At 54.5% G+C, this 23183-nt stretch overlaps 4 protein-coding genes across 4 annotated transcripts; 2 read left to right on the top strand and 2 right to left on the bottom strand.

The window, feature by feature from the left end:
* Positions 1–802: 802 nt before the first annotated feature.
* Positions 803–2266, top strand: BO88DRAFT_478759 (O-methyltransferase; the record flags this gene model as incomplete). The annotated part of the gene is made up of 5 exons (XM_025712019.1): positions 803–970; positions 1036–1162; positions 1231–1354; positions 1424–1890; positions 1953–2266. 5 exons carry the CDS (start codon positions 803–805, stop codon positions 2264–2266), a joined length of 1200 nt encoding a protein of 399 aa, XP_025565652.1.
* A 509-nt stretch (positions 2267–2775) lies between these two features.
* Positions 2776–6954, top strand: BO88DRAFT_334996 (ankyrin; the record flags this gene model as incomplete). Its single annotated transcript, XM_025702829.1, has 3 exons — positions 2776–6126; positions 6211–6618; positions 6721–6954. 3 exons carry the CDS (start codon positions 2776–2778, stop codon positions 6952–6954), a joined length of 3993 nt encoding a protein of 1330 aa, XP_025565653.1.
* Positions 6955–7434: 480 nt separating this feature from the next.
* BO88DRAFT_478765 (GMC family oxidoreductase) lies at positions 7435–9946 on the bottom strand (the record flags this gene model as incomplete). The annotated part of the gene is made up of 6 exons (XM_025712020.1): positions 7435–7768; positions 7833–7895; positions 7974–8426; positions 8492–9392; positions 9463–9504; positions 9584–9946. 6 exons carry the CDS (start codon positions 9944–9946, stop codon positions 7677–7679), a joined length of 1914 nt encoding a protein of 637 aa, XP_025565654.1. The 3' UTR covers positions 7435–7676.
* A 1115-nt stretch (positions 9947–11061) lies between these two features.
* Positions 11062–23023, bottom strand: BO88DRAFT_384352 (lovastatin nonaketide synthase; the record flags this gene model as incomplete). The annotated part of the gene is made up of 5 exons (XM_025704697.1): positions 11062–12665; positions 12696–13833; positions 13917–21124; positions 21215–22664; positions 22739–23023. 5 exons carry the CDS (start codon positions 23021–23023, stop codon positions 11062–11064), a joined length of 11685 nt encoding a protein of 3894 aa, XP_025565655.1.
* Between the last annotated feature and the right edge of the window lie 160 nt (positions 23024–23183).

Genomic DNA, 23183 nt, shown 5'->3' on the forward strand with positions numbered 1-23183 from the left:
TTTTTCTCCTCCCTTCCTTTTGAGTGTTCTCTTTGCGGACTCCTGGATAAGCTCTGTTCCATGCACATCCCAATGTCGTATTTCATCATCCTCGTATCAGAATTGCGTTAAAGTAATTAGTGAGGGATACTACTGCACGACTATTTGGTAGGGATGTAGATAGTAGCCGTGTCGACCAATTTCCTTTTCGACCGCGAAGCTCGGAACGTCAGGAGGTGCTGCGCAAAGATGCGTAATTGCGGGTGGTGGAGCCGATTCGGGGCAGCAAACTAGGTAAGATGGATGACGGGGCAATGCTCCATACCAAGTACGAGACATCAGAGATATAGCATTATATCTTTTTGGCGCGGCATTGTGATCCCCACTACTATCTGTTGAACGGTTGAGGCGTGTTCCTTCTTAAACGGTGTTGGTACTTGCTAGCTACGTGATCGACGAAGTGGAAGGAATTGCACATGATGTCTGGCTCCAATGAGCTTAACCACCTGTCACTATCATCGGAGCGGGACCTAAATCTGTTGACAGTCTGACAGAATGAACCGTCTTACTGGCGTTCAGCCAGGTCACCTCAGGATTAGCTCGCGTTAGCGAGGAACGCTACGGGATGCCACCCACCTTCCAGTTGGAAACCCTCCCGGACTGGACCTACTATTCTCACTATCCCCCGCTATGTCTGAAGCCTTGGACAAGCACACCCCGGAACAGGGAGGCGAAGGATATAAAAGGAGGGGTGTCTTGAGTCGTCGATGACCGTTCTTCCCACATCGCCTTTCGCCGTCTCAGAGCACATTTTTTTGACACAATGAACACAGATTCACTCCAGAGTATTTGGACAGATGTCCAGTCGTCGCTGGAAGCTTTTCAGGCCGATGGAACTGAATACAACCGGATCGATGCTCTCGAGAAGGCAACCCAGCTGGCGAGAGCACTGGAGAAACCTCGCGATGCAATTCTGAAACTAGCATATACGGTGAGTCCGTAGGCCCTGAGCCGCTGGGTTACTTCAGATGTCCGCTTATGCTAACGATGAACAAGCCGACCGCCCTGATGGCTGTGAAGGTTGCTCACGACATGAAGGTGTTCCCTGCTTTGGCCAACGCGACGAGGCCAGTGCCCGTGAGCGAGCTTGCAGCGTTGAAGCCTGCGGATCCCCTCCTAGTCGGTATATATGAGATCTATGCCATGCTTTGGTCAACTAGCTTCTAATGCTGACTGCTCGAACTATATTAGAGCGAATGATGCGTCTCTGCGTGGCATTTGGCTTTGCGGCTGAGCCAGTCCCCGGTGAGTATTTGCCGACCGCAGTGACCAAGGAGATGGTCAACCGAACGTCTGTTGGAGTGGTGGAGTCCTTGTAAGTAGCCATATGGGGAAGGGAAAGCCAGTTGTTCGTGACGGTCACTAAGACGCAGGCTTCCATCAGGTTCTGCGAATTCCTTCCCACCATCCAGAAGACCCCGGAATACCTTCAAGTCACCAACTACCGTAACCCCGAAGATCCTCTGTTTGCGCCCCTACAGTACACCAACAACATGAAAGAAGACGGGTTTATGTGGCTCTGCCAGAATCCCGAAGCCCTAGCTCGGTTCAACAACTTTATGGAAGGCCAGCGTGCGGATCGCCCGCACTGGGCGGACTGGTTCCCTGTGCAAGATCGGGTATTGGCCGATGCTGACAGCAATTCCGATCGGGCCTTGATTGTGGACATTGGTGGTGGCCGAGGCCATGACCTTCTGGGATTCAAGAAACGGTTCCCCAATGCACCGGGGAAGTTGGTGCTGGAGGATCTGCCGGTGGTAATCGACGAGGGGCGAGGGGCGCAGGACTTGGAAGGGGCCAACATTGTCCCCGTCAAGTATAACTTCTTCACGGAGCAGCAGCCCGTCAAAGGTGAGATTCCTCGTCTTTGCCAGTGTGCTTGAAAGCGATCAGTAACTGATGAGGGTATGCAGGTGCTCGTGTCTACTACTTCAAGAATGTCATGCATGATTGGTCCGATGAGAAAGCCCGGATCATCCTCAACTATGTCGTGGAAGCGATGGAGCCAGGCTACTCCAAGCTAATCATGGAAGAATATATCGTACCCGACCAGAATGCTTCGGCGATTCACGGTATGACAGACGTGGCAGTGATGGTGTTTTGCTCGGGACTGGAGCGGACAACGCAGCAGTGGACGCGGTTGCTGGACTCGGTAGGATTGCGAGTGAATAAATTCTGGACTCGCGCCGGCGATGGACTGGGAGTGGTCGAGGCTGAGCGGATCTAACCGAGTAGAGAGACAGGAAAACATTGATGTTCTGTTGGAATGAGAATTGAAACTGATGGTTTAAATTCATTCATTGTCCACTCAGCAGTATGCACCCTTTACTCAAAGTAGATGTGTTGGATCAAGCATGAGGAAAGTTCAGCGCCAGACATCGTTCTACGGATGCGAGTAATTGGAAGGGGATCATGGAGCGGGGTGGAAGAAAGTAGTAGTGAAGGATTGCCAGTTCAGCAAATCAGGCATCAAGCCCATTGCAAGCTCTGCACTTAGCGTGGTTGAATGCAGGAGATGCATACTAAGTACACTGCCACGCCATCAGGCCTGACGAGGCTGAGAGATTCGCCGGTCGGACATTTGGGCGCTATCAATAGATGGCTTTCTCCCACTTTTACACAGCCTGCACAGAAAAAACCCTCTCGAGACTGATTCACCAACACCTGGGCATAGGGACACTTGTTCTGATCTGTGAGGCCGTGGGAAGAGCCCGTTATATCCCTACATCGCCTCGCATGGAACATCAACAACCGCATCTCCTGCAAAATCCCCCGAAGCGGAGGAAACTCGACCTGGGAGAGAGTCCTAGGCGACTCTCCCACGATGACTACACCATCGGCTGGGTGTGTGCTCTTGCCATTGAAGCAGCGGCAGCAATGGCCATGCTGGATCAGATCCATCCAGCCTTGCCTATCCACGCGCGCGACAGCAATTCGTATACCCTCGGGTCCATCGGCCGTCACAACATCGTGATCGCTTGTCTCCCCGCCGGCGTCTATGGCACCACATCAGCAGCCACTGTCGCCAGTAACATGTTCATCAGTTTTGGATCAATTCACCATCTGGTTATGGTCGGGATCGGGGGAGGGGTGCCGTCTGCATCGGTGGATATCCGGCTTGGGGATGTCGTGGTGAGCATTCCCACTCCCTGCTGCGAGGGCGTGGTGCAATACGACTATGGCAAGACCATCAGACAAGGGCACTTCGAACGAACAGGCACTTTGAATAAGCCGTCCACTGCCCTTCTGACAGCAGTCAGTAACCTTCGGGCGGCGGACCTCCGCAATGGCAGCCAGATACCCGTCCTGATATCTGAGATGTTGGCGCGTAATCCGCAGATGGTGCAGACGTCCACGTCTCCCGGCTCTCAGAGAGACCTTCTCTTTGCTTCGGATTACGAACATGACCCAGCTGAACCGACCTGCGAGTCTTGCGACCGTGAAAAACTGCTTGTCCGGTCGACACGCAGCTCTGATCGGCCAGTTGTTCATTACGGCCTGATCGCATCCGGAAACCAAGTGATAAAGCATGCACAAACCCGCGATTTGTTAGCAGCGGAGCTCAATGGTATATTATGTTTCGAAATGGAAGCGGCTGGGCTGATGGACAACTTTCCATGTATTGTCATCCGAGGTGTTTCGGACTACTCAGACTCGCATAAAAACAAGGACTGGCAGGGCTATGCGGCTGCCACCGCGGCTGCATATGCAAAGCAGCTGCTTGCTACGATCGGTGTCTGCGGCCTTGGGCCGATCTCTGACCCTGCTGTTCCTGGGGCAATCACGGCTGCCCAGCACCGCGCATCGATGATGGATGCTCTGCGACCTGATCAACACGAGAGTCGGCAAGCTACCATAAAGCCCGCACATGCCAAAACCTGCAGATGGCTTCTTGAGAAGCAGGAATACGTGAACTGGATGGACAGCAATCGTTTCCCAGAGCACCGTGGCTTTCTTTGGATCAAGGGAAAGGCAGGAAGTGGCAAATCCACTATGATGAAATTCGCATTTCTACAGGCCGATGCAACAGTGGATGCAGACACCAAGGTAATCTCATTTTTCTTCAATGCCAGAGGGGAAGATGTGGAAAAGTCAACATTGGGGATGTACCGATCCTTGTTGGCGCAAATACTGGAAAAAGTCCCAGAACTCCAGGTACTTCTCGACGAACTTGACTTTGAGCGCTGGGACGAGGAGTATCCTTGGTGTCATGAGATACTTCAGTGCACCCTCCGCCGGTCAATCTCACAACTTGGCGGTCGTCGCGTCATCTGTTTTGTCGATGCCCTTGACGAATGCGAAGAAGAACAGGTCCGCGCCATGGTTGAATTCATCCAATCCCTTGGAGAGCATGCAATTTCATCAAATGTCCACCTTCATGTCTGCTTCTCAAGCCGTCATTACCCCCACATTGCTATCGAGGAGGGGCTGGAACTGATACTGGAGGATCAGGAAGGTCACGCTAACGATATTACTCGATACCTGCAAAGCGAGCTCAAGATTGGGCGCAGTAAGCAAGCCGAAGATATCCGACGCGAAATACAGGCGAAGGCCTCAGGGATCTTCTTGTGGATGGTACTTGTTGTGCGAATCTTGAACCGCGAATTCCAGCGCGGTCGCTTGCATGCCCTCCGCAAGAGACTTCGTGAGACCCCGGCCAAACTCAGTGATCTTTTCATAGACATACTGACCAGGGATACTGCGAACATGGAGGATCTCTTACTTAGTATTCAGTGGATTCTATTTGCAAGACGACCGCTCAAACGGGAGGAGTTGTACTTTGCCATCCTTTCTGCCGATCCCGATAATTTGACGGAGGCCTGGGACCCTGAAGACGTAACTGAGCAGGATATCGATCGATTCATACTGAGCGCCTCCAAAGGACTCGCTGAGACAACTAGATCAAAAGCAAAGACCGTTCAATTTATACACGAGTCCGTCCGAGATTTTTTGCTGAAAGAGAATGGATTGCGCGAGCTCTGGCCTGAGCATCAGGGGAACTTCGAGGCTTCCAGTCATGATCGACTGAAGCAGTGTTGCAACAACACCCTCCTTTCCGAAACTAGCAACCGCATTGCAGACGAACAGTTTATTGCATCTGCTTCCAGGGATGAGCTCAAGGCCTTACGGGGCTCTGTTTGTCGAAAGGTCCCATTCCTACAATACGCGGTCCACAATGTCCTTCAACACTCTGAAGCTGCAGAGAAGGGTGGCATCCGCCAGGGATGCTTTCTTGGCAACTTCAATTTCTCCCGCTGGAAGCGTTGCAGCAATATTCTCGAGAGGTACAAAGCCCGTCGACACACGGAATCTGCATGTCTTCCTTATATCCTTGCCAAATATGACCTATCGAATTTAATTCTGGCAATATATAAAGACAAGCCATGTGGTTCTATACCGAGCAGGCGTGATCTTGACTTTCTGGTTTCCTATGCTGTTAGGAATGACCATAGGGATTTTCTCGATTCCATCATCCGAAGCCAGCTGCAAGACGCTTCAGCTTCCTCTACCGCTTGTATCGAAATGGCGCTCCGTTACACCATCCAATATGATCGAGAAGCTATGTTTGCGAACCTCATAACACACATCCATGTTAACCTCAATCAGCCGGATAAAGATGGGAAGCAGTATCTACATTACGTGATCCAGTACGGCCGCGACTCCATGTTCGACAGAATGTTAGCTATGCGCGAGGTTGACTTGAATGCACCCGATGTACACGGCGACACGCCTTTGCATTACGCCATTCGATTTGAGCAACAATATATCTTCACCAAACTTATCAGAATGGATCGCATAAATTTGAGTGCTCAGAACATGGCTAATCAAACTTTATTACACTGTGCTATGCAATATGGACGGGAGAAGATGTTTGATTTACTGTTAATGAGAGACAATGCCGATATTACTGCTCATTTATGCTCCGCCATCGAGCGTAACGACGAGCTTGTGTTCAATCGACTGTTAGCAACACAGCCTGTAAATGTGAATACCACAAACGAAAATGGCAAGAAGCCAATGTTACTGGCAATCGAACGCTCAAATCCTGCCATGATCAAGTCGCTCTTGGAAATGAGCTGCACGGAGGTAGGTGTTGCCCATCCCCGATTCCCCTTCCAAGAAGCCCATTAGAGATTGGCGTTATTCTAAAGTCAGTCATTACGTCTCCAGGTACCTCTCTCCGAGCAAGGTTGGAACAGAATGCTTCAAAGCGCAGCCTTGAATAGATGGGGTGAGATTGTAGAGCTACTAGTTACCATGGAGGACCTCTTCTCCCACTTGAATAGTCCGTGCGCAGAAGCCGTATTGCTCTACGCTGCATGGAGTGGAAATAAGGCCCTTGTGGATAGAATCTTAGCTACAGGGAAGTCTGATCCAAATGCAAAGGCCTTGGATGGGAAGACAGCACTTGCGTACGCTGCATATGGAGGCTACACAGACATTGCTATGCAACTACTCTCGACAGAAAACATTGAACCTGACGTCAAAGATTGGTATGGGATGACACCACTGGCATACGCTGCATCTAGAGGTTACGAAAATATTGTTATCCAGCTACTCTCGACAGAAGGAATTAATGTCGATGCAGCAGATTCACTCGGAATCACGCCACTCATGCACGCTGCCACTAGCGGCCATGCAGCTGTTGTTCACCTACTTCTAACTACAGGAAAGGCCAAGCCTGACTTTAAAGACATGTTTGGATTTACGCCCTTGTCTGAAGCCGCAGTGAATGGTCACGAAGACGTGGTGCGTCGGTTACTTGCAAACCGAAGACCTGATGTTCTCCCCGACGATGTTGGGGGGCGAAAAGCACTTTTGGCGGCAAAAGCTTATCAGCACGATAGGATTGTGAAGATACTGGAGGACTGGCTAACACTTTCCCCTCATTTCGAACCAAGATCAACTGCATGAATCACGTAAAGTATCCCTTTCATTTTTGCTTATATACGTGAGAAAACCTTATGGGGGTGGAAGGCCGCTTTCCAAGCATATTTCTCTCGTTCATCTTGACCCCGCAGCGGACATACCATCTAATAGAAGCCTTGATCACACGGAAATTGAGAACGGAAGTCGTACTGCGCTTTGAATAGGAAGTGGAAAAGCGGCATACCATAGCTTAGGGTTGAACCATATATCGTGATTGCAAGTGGAACGGGACGTCAACTTGGCCGCGCGCAATGTGAGGTCATCGACTCTGCTTCAGGTAATATCGCCTTATTTGGAATGCCGCTCTAGAGCAACTAGCTTTGTAACATAAGGGAAAACGGTTTTCGTTTTGTCTCTGTAAGCGCTTGAAGATGCCTAGCACTTTTGGTAAGCTTAGCTCCCACGGTTGTGCTGCCCCCGGATCTTTCGAGTTGAAGCTTGTAGTTTCATCACATGGGCAAAGATTGCCAAAGTAATACATTACACGTCCTCCAAACTCTCATATTCTCTATTACAGCATGGACTTAGATGAAAGGTTTCGATCACATGGAGGCCATGATATCATAAATATAGAATCTTATCCTGCAGCAATGGATGCAAGTGAACGTAGTCGGTGACTAACAGACAGTAAAGTCTGTCAAAAGCACCTGCCACAAGTATGTTTTCATTCCCATAGATTATGGCTATTGTTTCGAAAGCTTAATCATCTACAAGTCCGTACGGAGCTCATCGTGGCCCTTCTTCTTTCCGCTCTTCTGGTCGTTGATGATGTTATCGGTAATCTTTTCGGCGAACATGACTGCAATACATTAGTGTCCCAAGTTTTATTAGTAAGTAGTTGGCATGTAAAAGAGCAAACTTACAGGCAGGGGCAAGAGGCAGACCAGGGGGCAGGAAAGGGAATGCCGAAGGATCGACAACTCGGACTGAAGAGAATTAGACAGATTAGCCAACCGATTTCACCTGATTATGGCAAGGGAAGAAAAGGAAAGATAGTAACCTACCATTGTCTAATCCCTTGATTGAACCTCGACTATCACAGACGGCATTCGGGTCATCCTCGCGACCCATGCGCAGGGTGGCCGCCGGGTGATGCATCGAACGGAAGCTGTTCTTCAAGGCATGCTCAACTTCAGCCCAGGTGGCGGCTTCAGGGCCCGGAGCAAACTCATCGCCGATAATAATGGGCTCCATGGCTGGGTTTTCAAAGATCCGACGCATGTATTTGAGCGATGCAATCGACACTTCCAGATCGGTCGTGCTGGTAAGCCAGTGCGGGTGCACAACGGGCTTATCGCTCATTTTGGTGGAGTTGAGAGTGATATTACCCACTGACATGGAAGTCATAGGAACGCCCATCAGGGAGGCATAGTTGTAGCCATCGTCTGGGTAGTCATGACCCAGCGGGAAAGAAACGACAATAAGTTCGGGCCAGTCCTTGGGCAAGGAACCCAGGTCTTCGACATCCGCGTCAGTAAAACCATCTAATGTGTGATAGAAAATAAGAGCATCTAGCACGTACCTGCTTTGGTCGATGACGAGAAGTTTCGCAGATCGCTGGGAATATCCACAATACCTCCAAAGTCGGGACCACAATTGGTCATCATGCCGGTGACGTTCTCTTTGAACAGATCTTCTTCATGCCAGCGCTTCTCATCATCCAACAGAATTGAGCTGGTTGGCGTTTTCACCCGATAGGCGACTGCGAAGACAATGTGATCGTGCATGTTCTGGCCCACCGCATCATTTTCCAGGACTGGATCAATGTTCAACTCTTGCAATTGTTTAGTTGGCCCAACACCTGAGACCATAAGGAGTTGCGGGGAGAGTACACCACCACCAGCCAGAACCAATTCGTTCTTCGTCTCGATGGTGAATTGCTCAATTGACCGGGGACCGCCGGACTTTTTGGGAATTTCGCGGGTGACGGCCACTCCCGTGGCCTTGGTCCCATCGAACTGAATCTTCTCGGCGAGGGTGAAGGTGAAGATATCGAGCTGCTTCTTTGGCGGCGGGGCATTCTTGACGTAGGCTGTCCAGGAGGTGCTCCGGGTGCCGTCGGTGCTGTTGATGGTGTCTAGGATCCAGCTGGAGCCAAGAAGCTCGCCATTGGCATAACTCAGGGTATGCTTGACCCCCAGAGCATCAAAGGCCTTGGCCAACCAAGTGCTGAAGGGGTGCACCCAGCGCGGGTAGGTAATCTCCAGAGGCCCAGTGCCCTTGAGGCTGGGATCATACTCGGGTGTAGCATTGGCCAAGCGCGTAGTGGAATTAGGAGGAGTAAACTTGATGGACTTGTCGAAATATTCCTCTGTATTTGGGTAGGTCCAGGACTGATCCCCAACTTCATCGGCCCATTTTTGCATGGCTCCGTAGGTTGGACGCAGGTAACCAAAATAGGAGAAGGCATGACTGCCACCAATCTATCTCAACAGCCAGATCAATATTGTAACAGTTCACAGAAGTAATGGCAGAATCGGGGAGATTACTGACCATCTTTCCACCAGTGAAGTTCAAGGCGCGGTTATTGGTTTCCTATGCATTGAGGAGTCAGTGCCCTGCTGTATGATGGAAAGAAGAGATTGGGTTTAGGGAGAAGGGCGAATTCTCATACCGGCGTCCCGGGGATCTCCCACCAATGTTCCACATCATCGCGGGGAGGAGTGTTGCTGTTGTCAAAGAGTTCTGTGTATCCCGGGACTTGACTCAGGTTGCCTGTCATCTCCTCATAATATCCGCCCCGCTCCACGACGGCCACATTGTAATGTTCAGCTAGGCGGCCGGCTGCGATGAGGCCAGTTACTCCGCCGCCGACTACCACATAGTCATATGGCTCCGTCGGCTGGGGTGGGTTTTGATCTGCCTCGGGGCCCAGATACTCCTGCAAGACCGGCCGGCGGTGGTAGATATACGGGGTGGCCACTGCCGGACTGAGGCAGAGTGAGAAAAGGACGACAGACTGCAGATGAGACCGCATCTTGCTTCAGGCAGGATCTATTTTCGGTTCGAATGGCCAATTGACTGACCTAATAGCATTCTCCCGAAGGCCCTCTATATACATGCTATCTGATGGACATCATGGTAATAGTCATGACGGATAGTGAGCGGAACAATCGGACTCGATGACGACCTCACAGCCAGCCGGATATCGCGTCAAGACCCCGTCCAGACCAGAAGGCATACTGTCTGCGATGGAGACTCGTCAAGCAGAATGAGAATGGAAGTGTTGGCCATACGTCGTTTGGCGACTCAAGGCTGTCATCAGTAGGCCATAACTACTACTGCTTTGTCACTCAAGATGCCGAGACGGGCCCATAGAGTATAGTCCGCAGAAGTCTAAATGTAACTCGCCGATTGGCGCGCCAGTGGCGGAGCGGAACGTGGAGAAGCAGATCCTTGCTCGAAATTGATAGTGAGGTCGTTCGACTTCTGGACTAAGCTTACCCACGGACTTGTCAACAAGTCATGGCGTCAGGGACGAGTTGGAGGTTGTGCTAGCGGATCCTCAGTACTTGTTCCGCGGAGAGGATGGGGTGGATCAGGGTTACATGACGAGAGATTCAAGGTTGCCTTCGGTCCGCTCCCGTGAGCCTAGTCGTATCTTGCTAGTTCGACTCATTCGCGGGTACATCAGTCACAAAGGGGTCTAGTTTAATTCAAGGCGGTAGAAACTAGATTCATACATTTTTCAGCTGTTAGAAGGAAATGAAACGTCGGCGGTACGCAACCTGAACTCAGTAAACTCGCTTTCCCCAAGTGTGGCCCTGAACCAGGAGGTGCTATCAGAAGACCCATACAGCGTGGACATTCAAATGGAAGACGTCAAGAGACTACACGTATGAGATCAGAAAGCCACGGTGACATGGGGAGCTACGTGCTCGACTAGGGATTTTAGTTGACATGCCAAAAAGTTTCATCACGACTGATCTTGTCATTCAGATTAGACATACTACTTCACTATTTGCAACAACAGCAATACCGCCTTTCAGAAAGAACATGTCCGTCAAGGTGGCCTATGGAGACACAACTAATTAGGGTTTGGTGCCCAAAAGCAATGAAACACTCAAATCAAAACAAACATAGTACTAGCTTCTACGCCGTCCCCATCCACAAGTCTCTCAAATAATTTTCATCCACAGGGGGGCAAGCCACAAGATCCTTCTTCTCTGCCAGTAAGGCATTTGCTTTGCGGCAATTTAGAGCAAACATGTTGTGTCCATTGAGGAAATAGTTTCGCAAAGTCTCGAGACGCAGCTGCTCATCTTCGCCGACTGCCTGCTCCAGCGCCTCGAGCCAGCCCTCCACGCTCACGGAGCGAGCACTGTGACCATCACCTCGAATGGCTGCTGCCAGACGAGGCAGTTGGTCGAGCGAGAGGGGCTTGGGGTTGGTAATGTGGAGGACCTCTAGTCCGGCGGGTCGAGTGGTGTCGTGCACCGCGGTGAGATGGCCCAATACGTCCGCGAGATAGTTGACAGGAATGAAATCGACCACGAAAGGAACATCGGACGTGCCAGCCTGAGGGACGACCCCATGACGCACCATATCCATAACCATACCACGCACGATGTCCTGGTCAGAGGAAGGGACGCCCGTCACGGTGTTGCCCGAGATGGCGGACGAACGGTAGATGGTGACGGGGAACCCACGCGCAGCGGCCCGCGTGAGGAGCATCTCCGTGGCCCAGCGGGTCTTGAAGTAGCCATTGTCAACGGTCGCAGGGGGAGCAAAGTGGATGGGACTGATTTCGTCGACTTGGATGCTGGAGAAATTGCGCTGCGACTGCTCCCAGGATTGCAGATGGGGAACACTCCAGGTGGACAGGTAGTGAATACGGCTGCCCCGGGCCCCCAGATTAGCCAGCTCGATGAGGGTAAGCGCTGGAGTCGTGTTGAGGTGCTTGAGATCATGATATGTCTTGAGCAGGGACACCTCCGAGGCCAGATGGTATATCGCATGAATAGAGATGGCAAGGCGCTGGAAGTCAGCGGCAGCGAGGCCAAAGTGGGATTCATGGGCCAGGAATCCGGGAACGACTCGGATGCCTGTCAGGATGCGCTCCGGAGTGAGGGCCCCATTCAGCAGCTTGTGCTCCATAAACTTCTGGAAAATCTGTCCATGATCGAGCGGAGCATAGCTGCCCAGCACGTAGACAGTCACACCGGGCCGCTGGGTAAGGAGATGGGCTAGTAGATGGACACCCGAGAAGCTATCTGCACCGGTCAGTAGGAGGTTGGTCACGGCTGCAGGAGGATGAGATTCGGAAGGATGGAAGCGATCATCCATGGGAAGGGTTGTCTCTGCAGTCCAGTCAATGGCTTCTGCACTGTGACTGCTCATGGCCATCTTTGCCTTGGTCTTGTTGTCGTCGTTCTTCGTCTCTTCTTCCCTGGGGGCCTCTGCTCCACCGAGCTGTTGGTCGATCAACTCGGCAATGTGCTTGGGGGTAGGCTCTTGGATCATGTCCTGCAGGCTTAGTGTCACTGGGTATTCCCTTCTCAGTCTGCCCTGTAGACGTAGGAAAAGCAGACTCTGGCCTCCCATCTGGAAGAAGTGGCTGGTGGGGTCAGGCGGCGCGTCTAGCTTTAATATGGCCTGCCACGCACGGCGAACCGCGTCGAGAGTCTCTGCCTTGCCCTTTTGCGGAGCCGATTGCTTTGTCTGGCCAGAGGCCGTCGGGGTGGCGGAAGAGGAGGCTCGACTGTCCGCTGCTTTTTGGATCGGACGAGTCAACTCGACCGGGCATGTAAGTAGACTACGTCGGTCGGTTTTACCACTGGTGGTGGTTGGAAGTGCGTCGAGGAACTGGTAGGCACTGGGCAGCATGTAATCGTTTAAGGAACCCTTGGCCCGTGCCTGCAGGAGCACAGCATATGCGGCCTTATCGTGGTTGGTCGGCAGGGATTTCTTGGGCACGACGAAAGCTATCAGCTGTCGATCATCCGTTAGGGAAGCTGGGTCCTCGTCCTCCGTCCGGGCCACGACAGCCAGATCAACGATGCCCTGTCCCTCAGAGGTAAAAGATTCGCGATGCAGAACATGCTCGATCTCCCCGAGATCAATGCGCAGCCCGCGCAGCTTGACCTGCTTATCACCCGAGATGCGGCCGAGGAATTCTAGCTGGCCGTCGGGCAAGAACCGACCACGATCACCTGTACGGAAGAGCATGGTCCAGCCACGCTCCTCATCGTCAAGACTGCAGAAGGGATTGCGCACAAACTGCTTACGATTGACCTCGGGACGATTCCAATAGCCCTGGGCCACTTGCGGACCGCCGATGCAGATCTCGCCCACGAATCCCGGCGGTAACGGGTTCATGGCGGCGTCGACGATGTAATGACGGCAGTTGCCGAGGGCATAGCCGATGGGGATGTTGAGCTGCTCTGCCATCGGTCCGTCGCAGCGATGGTAGGTCGTCTGGACCACGGCTTCGGTGGGTCCCCAGCAGTTGTACAGCGTGGCCGAGGTGCCTAGTTTGTGAAAGGCGTCGGCCAGGCGCGCGGGCAACCGCTCGCCACAGAGCAGAGAGATACGATAGTTGGGATTTGCAGCTAGCGCGGCGCCATTGTGCTCAAGAACGAGGGCCAACTGGGTCGGGGTGAAGTAGGTGAAGGTCACGGCGGCCTCGCGGATGTAGTCACCCAGCTGTACGGGGTTGCGGCGTGTAGCCTTGGTGGCAATGCAGAGCTGCCCTCCTGCTGTCAGGGCCCACCATAGCTCTCCTACAGACAGGTCGAACGAGGGAGAGATCTGGTGTAGGAACCGGTCTGTCGAGTTGAAATCAAAGTGTTGCTGTGCGGCTGCCAGCATTTCAAGGAGGTTTGTCTGGGACAGGCGGACGCCTTTGGGAGTTCCAGTGCTACCCTGTATTGCGTGGAGGGAGAAGGGGATCCGTGGATTAGCCTTCGTGAGCCATATCTTAGGTGTGACAGCGGATATTGACTTACCGAGGTGTACAACATGTAGCACGGGTCGCTGGGAAGGGGGTGATGCACATCAGACAGCACGCAGGTAGCTGTGGCATCGCGGATACTCAACAGGGAATAAGGTCCCTGACTCTGGGCCCGGACCTGGGACGCCAGTCCGCGACAGGCCTCATCAAAGAGCAACAGCCCCATTTCGGAGTCATCCGCAATGAATGCCAGGCGACCTACCGCCATAGTCGAGTCCATGGGCAGGTATCCGCAGCGGTTGAACAATATACCGAGCATGGAGACCACGAAGGGGATGCCGGGCTCCGCGAGGATGGCCACATGTTGTCCTGGACGGATGCCTGCATCTTGCAGCGAGAATGCCAGGCGCCGGGCCGCAAACACGAGGTCCCGATAGGTGATGCTCTCGCCCTCGGATGTGCTCGCCGCCACAGCCGTTGGTTGGGTGTCAGCAAAGCTGAGCACTCTTCCAATGATCGAAGTGTCCTGCCAGCTATGGGGCCGCAGCGAGTGATTCCAAAATTGGACGCTCAGCCGCTCGATTTCACTTGCGCCGGCAAGAGGAACACTCGGAATAGGCTGGCGGTGGTCCTGAATGAGGGAGCACAAGAAGGTGTGGAAGTTCTCAAAGAAGCGCTGCATGTCTTCCGCTCCGTACAGGGTGATAGAGTATTCCAGCTGCAGCTGTAGCATGTGCTCTGCATCTTCGCGCGCCTCCAGGCTCAGCTCACAGGCCGAGGGCATGTTTTGAGCCTCGAGCTTGTGCAAAACAAAGTCGCCGGCTTGATACACGGCCTGTCCCTCGGGCTGCTGGTAGTTGACCATCACCTGGCCCAACGGAGAATGTCCTGGGCTCCGAGGGACCTTGGTCTCGCTGACAATCACGTCGAAGGGAACCATGCTGTGGGACATGGCTTCACGGATGCGCCCACTCATGGTGCGAAGTAGCTGCTCAAAGGTGCTCACGCAAGCGTCCTGGCATCGGATGGGAGTCATGTTAACGAAGAAGCCTAACAAGTCGCTGAACTCTGCGTGTGGCCGGTTGCCATCCACCATCAGCATGGTCAGGTCCGGATCTTCGGTAAAGCGGTAGAGGAAGGCCCGGAAGGCGCTGAAGATGAACTGGAAGGGACTGCTCTGGGCCTGGGTGCAGATTCGCTTGATCCGCTTGAGTTGGGATGCGTCAATCTGGACGGTGAGTTTCTCGCGCAAGTAATCGTCGAGCGCGGGGCGTTTGGTCAAGGCAAATGGGAGCAGAGGACTGGCGACGGGAATACCGGCTAGCGTGCGTCGCCAGTAGTTAATGTGGGATGCCATTGACTCGGACTCAAGCAGCTGGTTATGCCAAAGAGTGAAGTCGGCATAATTGATCTTCGGGGCAGGCAGGGAATTAAGACTCCGGCCACTGCGCAGGGTATCATACAATGTCGATATCTGCGTGAGGAGGGGGTCGGTATTGGCGCGGTCAGTGCAGATGTGGTGCATTATGAGCACTAGTGCATAGTTTCCTGGTGTCACTTTGACAAGGGTGGCATCGATCAGCTGACCGATTTCAATGTTTAACTGTACGCGCTTCAGCGTGGAGACCAGGGCTTGCAGGGCTTCTGTTGGGTCTTCTGCAGCAGACACATCCCGGAACTTGACCGTCAACGGGGAGGGAGGGAGGACCGTCTGCTCCGCATACTCGTCTCCTTCCTGGTAGGCCGTGCGGAGGATCGGGTTTCTCGCTTGCAGTTCGAAAAGCGTTTGACGGACGAGAGAGAGATCCGGGGTCCCGCGCATGTGCATGGTCACTGGAATATTCAGGAAGGATTTGTCCTCAGCAAAGCTATGGGCAAACCAGAGACGGTGCTGGAAGGTGGACAAGGGCAAAGGACGCGACAAATCTGCCGTAGGAATGCCGATGGTGGTGACATTGCTGCTGCTTCCCGGGGACGAGCTTGAGGATGCAGAAGCAGCAGCGTTATCAGCCTTCTTGGGCGCGGACTGGCCAGTCTTCTTCTCCTGCTCGCCGTACAGGCGCACAGCCTTCTCGATCAAGACACGAATGGACGGAGCCCCCATCACATCGAACAGAGCTACGTCGACGCCCAGGGACTTAGTAAACCAGTTGCGCAGATCGACCGCCAGTAACGAGTCGAGTCCATAGATGGGATCTGCCGGTTTCAGCGACTCCTTGCTGGCGCCCAGGGAGACGGCCAGCTTCTCGACAAAGCGCTCCAGCAACAGACCAGTCCGCAGTTCCGGATCTGGATTTTGCGCAAAAAGAACGGGCAAGCTGACTTCGCCAGGCTTCTGGCCTGAATGCCGATCAAAGTCATGGTTCTGATAGAGGTTCTTGAACAGGGAATGCGAGGCCCAATACACGTCGTCACGCGTGAGGATGACTCCAGTTATGGTCTGATACAGGTCGACGCCGCGATCGGAGACCACGGTGGACTGGCCATCCCCGAACACGGCCTCTTCGACTTGCTGCATCAGCTCTTGACCGTTGACCCCGTCAAAACCTTCCTGCTCCATGAATCGCTCCAAGGCCGCTGCCTCGGCAGCGACACCCATGCCAGTGATGCGACCGCAGTTCATCGTGGAAGCAGGCAGCCCAATCTGGCGTCGGTACCGCATCAGAGCATCGAGATAGGTGTTGGCTGCAGCGTAGTTGCCCTGGGACCGCGTACCAAAGCAGGCCGAAACTGAGGAAAATGTCACAAAGAAGTCCAGGGGCAGGCTCTTGGTGGCCTGGTGGAGGTTGAAGGCGCCAACCACCTTGGGCTGTACGCACTGATGCCATTGCGCGTAAGTCATGTTCTCCAATGCGGCATCAGCCAGCACCATGGCCGCATGGAAGACTCCACCAAGGTTGCGAATTCCACCCACACAGGCTTGCACATCGGCCGGATTGGCCACATCACCCTTATACACGGTCACGTCAATTCCATGTGCCCGCAACCACGATACGGTGGCCTTGGCCTCGGCGCGAGACTCACCAGACCGCGACAGAAAGACCAAATGCTTAGCGTTGCGTTGCAGCATCCACTCCGCCAAGGTGCGGCCCAGCCCTCCCAGTCCTCCTGCCAGCAGGTAGGTCTTATCTGGGTGGAATTGGTTGGCGCGCCGACTCCAGGTGGCAGGCCTGACGGGCACCTGTGTGTCTTCGCGAGCGACCAGCACCACTTGGCCAATGTGCTCCCCTGTTTGCACGAGACGGAAGGCTTGAGCGGCGTCGGAATAAGACACGCCCCGGATAGTTTCGGGGAGCCCCAGCTTGCCGACATGACACAAGTCGCAGACCTCTTGGAAGAGACGGGCCCCCAGGGCCCGGTCGGTGGCATACAGATTCACCAGGTCAACTGCCGCAAATAGGACATTGCGCTGGAAAGGTGCCATTTCCAGCATGGCATTCTCCCGGATGTCGTGCGTACCGATCTCCACGAACCGGCCAAATGCGGCCACACAGCGCCAAGATCCATGCAGCAGCTTGCCCGTGAGACTATTCAGAACGACGTCCACGCCGCGGCCGCTGGTCAGCTGTTGCACCCCATCCACGAAGCTGAGGTCCTGCGACGAAAAAATCCGGTCTGCTGACAGTCCGTATCGCTTGGTTAATAGGGCGCGTTCCGCTTCTGAGCCGACAGTCGCGATGATACTGGCGCCCACCATCTGGGCAATTTGGACGGCCATCTGGCCCACCCCACTGGCTGCGGCATGAATCAGCACGCTCTCCTTGGCTTGCAGGCGGGCGATCTCGATCAGTGCATAGTAAGGGGTGACCAGGATCTGGGGCAGAGCTGCCGCGTCCTCGAAGGGCATAGGTCCCAGTCGGAAGCAGCACGAGGCTGGATTGCGGACAACCGAGCGATGCGCCCCTTGACCCGGGCGAATGGCCAGCACCTTGTCGCCCGGTTGAAATTTGGTCGGATCCACGAGGCTGCCTACGCGTCGCACCAGACCGGCGCATTCATCGCCCAGGCGATAGTCGTCAATGGCACCCGTTGCGGCCGCGACATCACGGGCTGACACCGTGGAGGCCCTGACTTCGATCTCGACCTCATCTGGCCCTAAGTTATCCTGCAGCATCTCATCGTCATCTTCCCAGACCAAGCTCTCCAACCGGCCCACTTGACCGACGGTCAGCTTGATCGGACGCTGTCTGCTGAATGACTCCAGCTTCGGCCCTGAACTGACACCGCCGCGAACCTTGGCATTCAGTGCATCATCGGCTTCGATGCGTGGGATAAACAGGGTGTGCTCGCGCAGGGACCATTCCTCGTCTACAATGTCGCGATTTAGCAGTTGCGTAATGAATGGGACCACAGAATTGGGAGAAGATTTAACTGGCACATCCAAGGTGACAATGCGGGATCCTTCATTCTCGATGCGGGCCACGCGCATCAGGCCGATGATCATGGCGCTCACCGGATTCTCGCGCACTTGGTCAGTGGCACCTTTAAGGAGCCAGACAAGGTTGAGCTGGGGCCGCAGTAGCAATGCCCGTGCTGCATCGAACACGGATTCGCTGGTCGAATCTCTCATCATAAATAGAGGGCTATCCAAGCTGGCCAAAACAACGACATCAGCGTCTACAAGTGACATCTTGGACAACTCGTTGAAACCTATACAGGAGGTCGGACGATGTTTCAACGAGGCCCCGAGGCGGGAGATGAGATCAACCGTCCGGCTGGAGGGAGGTGATGAATGGACAATCACTAGCGGCCTGGAATTGGATTCATCAGGGGCGGTTGTAGCTGTCTTCCAGACCGAAGCCTGGTCAGTCTGGAGACGCTTCTCAAGCTGGGGCTCCGAGAACCCTAGAGGCGCAATCACCTGGCCATCTTGCTTGAGGAAGGGCACCACACTGCGTGACGTGGGCGCTGTAACAACAGCGAGGTCGTAGCCCTGCTCAGTTGGCTCCTCCAGAAGAACCAGTCCTGGCCATCGGCCGGCAAGCTGCTCCCATGCTTCCCCTGCTGAGCAGCCGCCATCAGCAGTGACTGGGGTGAGGGAATTGAATCGGCGTCGCTCTTGGCTGGGGCCACTCAGGGCCTGAAGAACCTGCTCCGTCTCCTCAACCCCATTGGTGACATGGAGAATTTGAGTGTTGGGGTGCTGGTGAACAAACATGTCGACCAGTTCCGCCCGAGACGTCTTTGCCAGCCGGGGGGTATCAGCGCTGAGCTGATCGAAGGCCACCTGCCAGCGGGTACGGAAGAACAGAGACCGGTCATTGGAATCGTTGCCACTGCCGAGCGAAGTCACCCGCAGGCCTGAGAAGGCCAGAAGCGGCTGGCCAGTGGCCGCCATCTCGACGTGCAGCTGGCTGATGGCCGCGCGGAAGCCCGACTGCTGCGTTGCGGTGTCCACCCATACCTCTTGCGGCCCGACAGCATCCTTAAGGGTCAGCATGGCCGGGTAGATGTGGCAGCTCTCCACGAAGGTAGGAATAAAGGCCGAATCCAGATCATGACCCAGCACTTGCTCCAGGGCCGGGAAGATAGTGTGAAAGGTGGCATCCAATATCGTGGGATGTACAAAGGTCACATCTGCCGGTTGCTGCGCATATTGATCCGGACTGAAAGTGAGGCTGGCGCAGGCAAAGCCCGGCCCGGATTCGATGCTGCCGGTCAACAAGCGGAACTCATCGCCATACTGCAGGCCGATGTCGCTGAGATGGCGATAATAGCGACTGACAGGCGCAGAGGCTGTGCTGCTCTTCTGTCGCTGGTCGCGATCGGGGGCGGCGAGGATAGTGGACTGTTGGTCGACAGCCACCAGCCCCGAGCAATGCTCCGTACAGTTGTACTGGCTGTCGTAAGAGAATATCTTGAACTCGTACCAGGTATCGGACCGTGACATGGCGGAGGTGACCTGGGGTTGCAGGTCGACGATCAATTCCGTGCCCATGTCGGAGTCGTCGAGCACCAACGCCGCCTTGATGGACACGTTGCGCAAGGCAAACCCTTGCGCCGGCTGGATGCCTCCACGGGTGCGCGCCACAGCCTCGAAGGCCAGACTCATGTAACCTGCCGCCGGGAAGAGCACCTTGCCGTCGATGACATGATCCGCCAGCCACGGCAGCTCGCGCAGACGCAGATAGTTGCGCCACCGCACGTGGTTGTCGATGGAGCCGGCCATCTGATGACCCAGCAAACTGTGGCGATGTGTGCGCAGTCGGTGGTTGTGGATCAATCGGGTTTCTGCCCAATAGCGCTCGGAGTGATCCCAGGCATAGCTGGGGAGGTCCTTCAGGCGACGGCCTCGAGGCGCGATGCCGATAAGGCCCGACTCGGACAGGTAGGCATCGCTGTTGACAGCTGGCAAGTCCACGGGATAGCCAACCTGGAAAAGCTGCCCGGCGAGCCCGAGGACGCCGTCGTAGTCGGGAGTGCCACGCGTGAGGGAGGCGAAATAGGGAAGGTCCATGTTCAGACTCTTCATCACCTGCCGGGCCGGCCCCTTCAGGGCTGGATGGGGTCCGATTTCCACCAGCACATCCACGTTCTGATTCTCCGAGTCGTCCAACAGAATACCCACCAGGGCATCAGAAAAGCGCACGGTACCTGTCATGTTGGACGTCCAGTACTCCGCCCCCATCTGATCGGCATCGGCTACGCGCGCCGTCACACTGGAGAACATGCGTGCCTTATCGGAGGGCTGTGACGAGAACCCCGGGCAGTCATTGAGTGCCTTGGCGTAGGCTGGGGCCAGAGGAAACATGTGGTGGGAATGGAAGGCCTGCGCGACCTGCAAGCGGCGGGCGAATATTTTGCGGGCTTCCAGGTTCTTCTGGACTTCGATAATGGCATCCTCATCGCCGGACAACGTGACACTGGACGGGCTGTTCACGGCGGCAATGACAGCTCTGCCCTTGTAGGCCTCCAACTCAGCCAGGGCCTCTGTCTCACCCAGACCAACGGCCATCATGGCTCCAGGAACAGCATCTGGACCGGCCTGCGCAGCGCCACTAGACATGTGGAGCCCCCTGTAGTACGCGGCGTACATGGCGCTTTCGAAGGATAGAATGCCAGCTGCATAAGCGGCGCCCATCTCGCCGGACGAGTGTCCGACAACGGCGGTGGGCTCGACACCCCAGCTCTTGAGAAGCTCGAGAATAGCCAGTTGTAAAGCGGTGCAGATGGGCTGTGACAAGTGAGTTTGACTGAGTTGGGAGTCCTCCTTGGTACGGGAGAGCTCTTCCACAACCGACCATTGGGGCCCATCGGGTAGCGCTTTGAGCACCTGGTCCGTCCGTTGCAGGGTCTGAAGGAAGATGGGAGATTCCTGCATTAGCTGGCGACCCATGGCGTACCACTGCGCACCCTGACCTGTGAAGACAAACCCCAGTCGTGGGGACTGCTTGTTGGCCTTGGTCCAGGCCGGCACTTTGCGCAAGCTATCCTTGATGGAGGTGACATTTTTTCCGATGGCATAAGACCGCTGGGCGTGCATCGAGCGGGAGGTGGATAGACTTAGGGCCAAGTCCGCTATATCGCAGCCTTCGTGTTTGTCCAGATACTCCACAAGCTTCTCGGTCCAGAGGTTCCCAGCTTTATCCGTATGGGAGGTCAAAGGCACAAGAAACGGGCGCTCGTGCGCCGCCGCCTTGAAGGCGGCTGGGATAGCTATAGGAGGTCGTTCCTGGATGGTGTGCGGCCGGTAATCCTCCAGTACGACATGTGCATTGGCACCACCATAGCCGAAGGAGTTGATGCTGACGCGTCGGTGACCGTGTGCGTTAAGAGGGAACTCAACCAGCTGAGTGGGAACTTGGATTTGCCATTCGTCAAATTTGATGTCGGGGTTGGGAATCTTGAAATGCATGTTGGGGGGAATCTGGCCCTTCTCCAGGGCCATGGTGGCCTTAATAATGCCAGCCAGCCCAGAGGCCCCCTCTGTATGGCCGATGTTGCTCTTAATCGAGCCCACATATAGTGGCTGCTGACGTTGCTTGGAGCCAAACACGGTTCCCAAGGCTTCCGTTTCCAGGGGATCTCCGCGACCAGTGCCCGTTCCATGGGCTTCGACGTAGGTGGTGTCAGCCGGGTCCAAGCCTGCCGATTGGTATGTCTTTCTGATGAGCTCTTCCTGCCCCGCGGCGGAAGGGAGAGTGATGCCCTGTTTTGTCCCGTCATGGTTGGATCCGGTCGCTCGAACGACCGCTCGAATATCATCGCCATGTAACTCCGCCTGTCGCTGTCCGCGTAGAATGACTGCGCAGACACCGTCACCCCGTGCGTAGCCCTTGACACCAGCGGCAAAGGCACGGCTACGGCCTTCCTCGGACAGCATGCCCAAGTCTGTCATTGTGATGAAGATGTTCGGGTCAAAATGGAGGGCTGAGCCCACAATGATGGATGTATCGCAGTCCCCACTCTGGACAGACTGTGCTCCCAGGTGAAAGGCCACCAGGGACGAGGAGCAGGCAGTATCAATGGTAAGACTCATTCCCTGCAGATTAAAGACGTAGGAGACACGGTTCGACAGGATAGCATTGCCCGTGCCGGTCACGGTGTAACTCGGATAGTGTTCGAGATCTTTGGTCAGCATCGCATTATAATCGTTGGTAAATGATCCGCACAGCACGGAAGTGCGTGAGCCGTTGATTTCTTCTAAGGTAATTCCGGCATCTTCCAATGCCTCATAAACCACCTCAAGTATCAGTCGTTGTTGGGGATCCATTGCCTCGGCCTCCTTGCCTGAGATCCGGAAGAAACTTCGATCAAAATGACCCAGGTCCTGATCGAGATAGTAGCCATATTTTGCGTTGGTCTGGTGCGTTCATCAGCGTAACATGCTCGGATATAGCGTAGGGACAGGGGTATGGAGTGAGAACTCTCACTGACCGTGCCCTTATGGGTGCCATCTGGATGAAAGAAGTTATCGACATTGAACCGATCCGCGGGCATTTTGCATCGCACATCCTTCTGCTGGACGAGATTTTCCCAGAGCTTGCTGGGCCGGTCTGCACCTGCAACACGGCAGGCATAGCCTACCAGGACAGCCGGGTTGGGACCATCGATGGAAGTAACCGAGGACGCTGACTCAAAAGGAGAAAAGCCCGGCGAGGACTCCTTCGTAGAGACCTCTGGCTCTTGGGAAGTTCGTCTTCCTCTTAAGTCTCCAGCCATGACTTTCCAGGCGCGGATAGAAGGGTCAAGAGAGAAGGAAAAGTAATTATTATCAATATTAGGGCAAGAAGGCGGAAAGTGGAACGGTCCAGTCGAGAGGCATGAAAATATATTCTACTTCTTGAATGAGCGAAAGCGGGAAAGACAGAGAGTTTTAAAG

This window comes from Aspergillus vadensis, assembly GCF_003184925.1.
Source record: "Aspergillus vadensis CBS 113365 unplaced genomic scaffold BO88scaffold_5, whole genome shotgun sequence".
NCBI lineage: Eukaryota > Fungi > Ascomycota > Eurotiomycetes > Eurotiales > Aspergillaceae > Aspergillus > Aspergillus vadensis.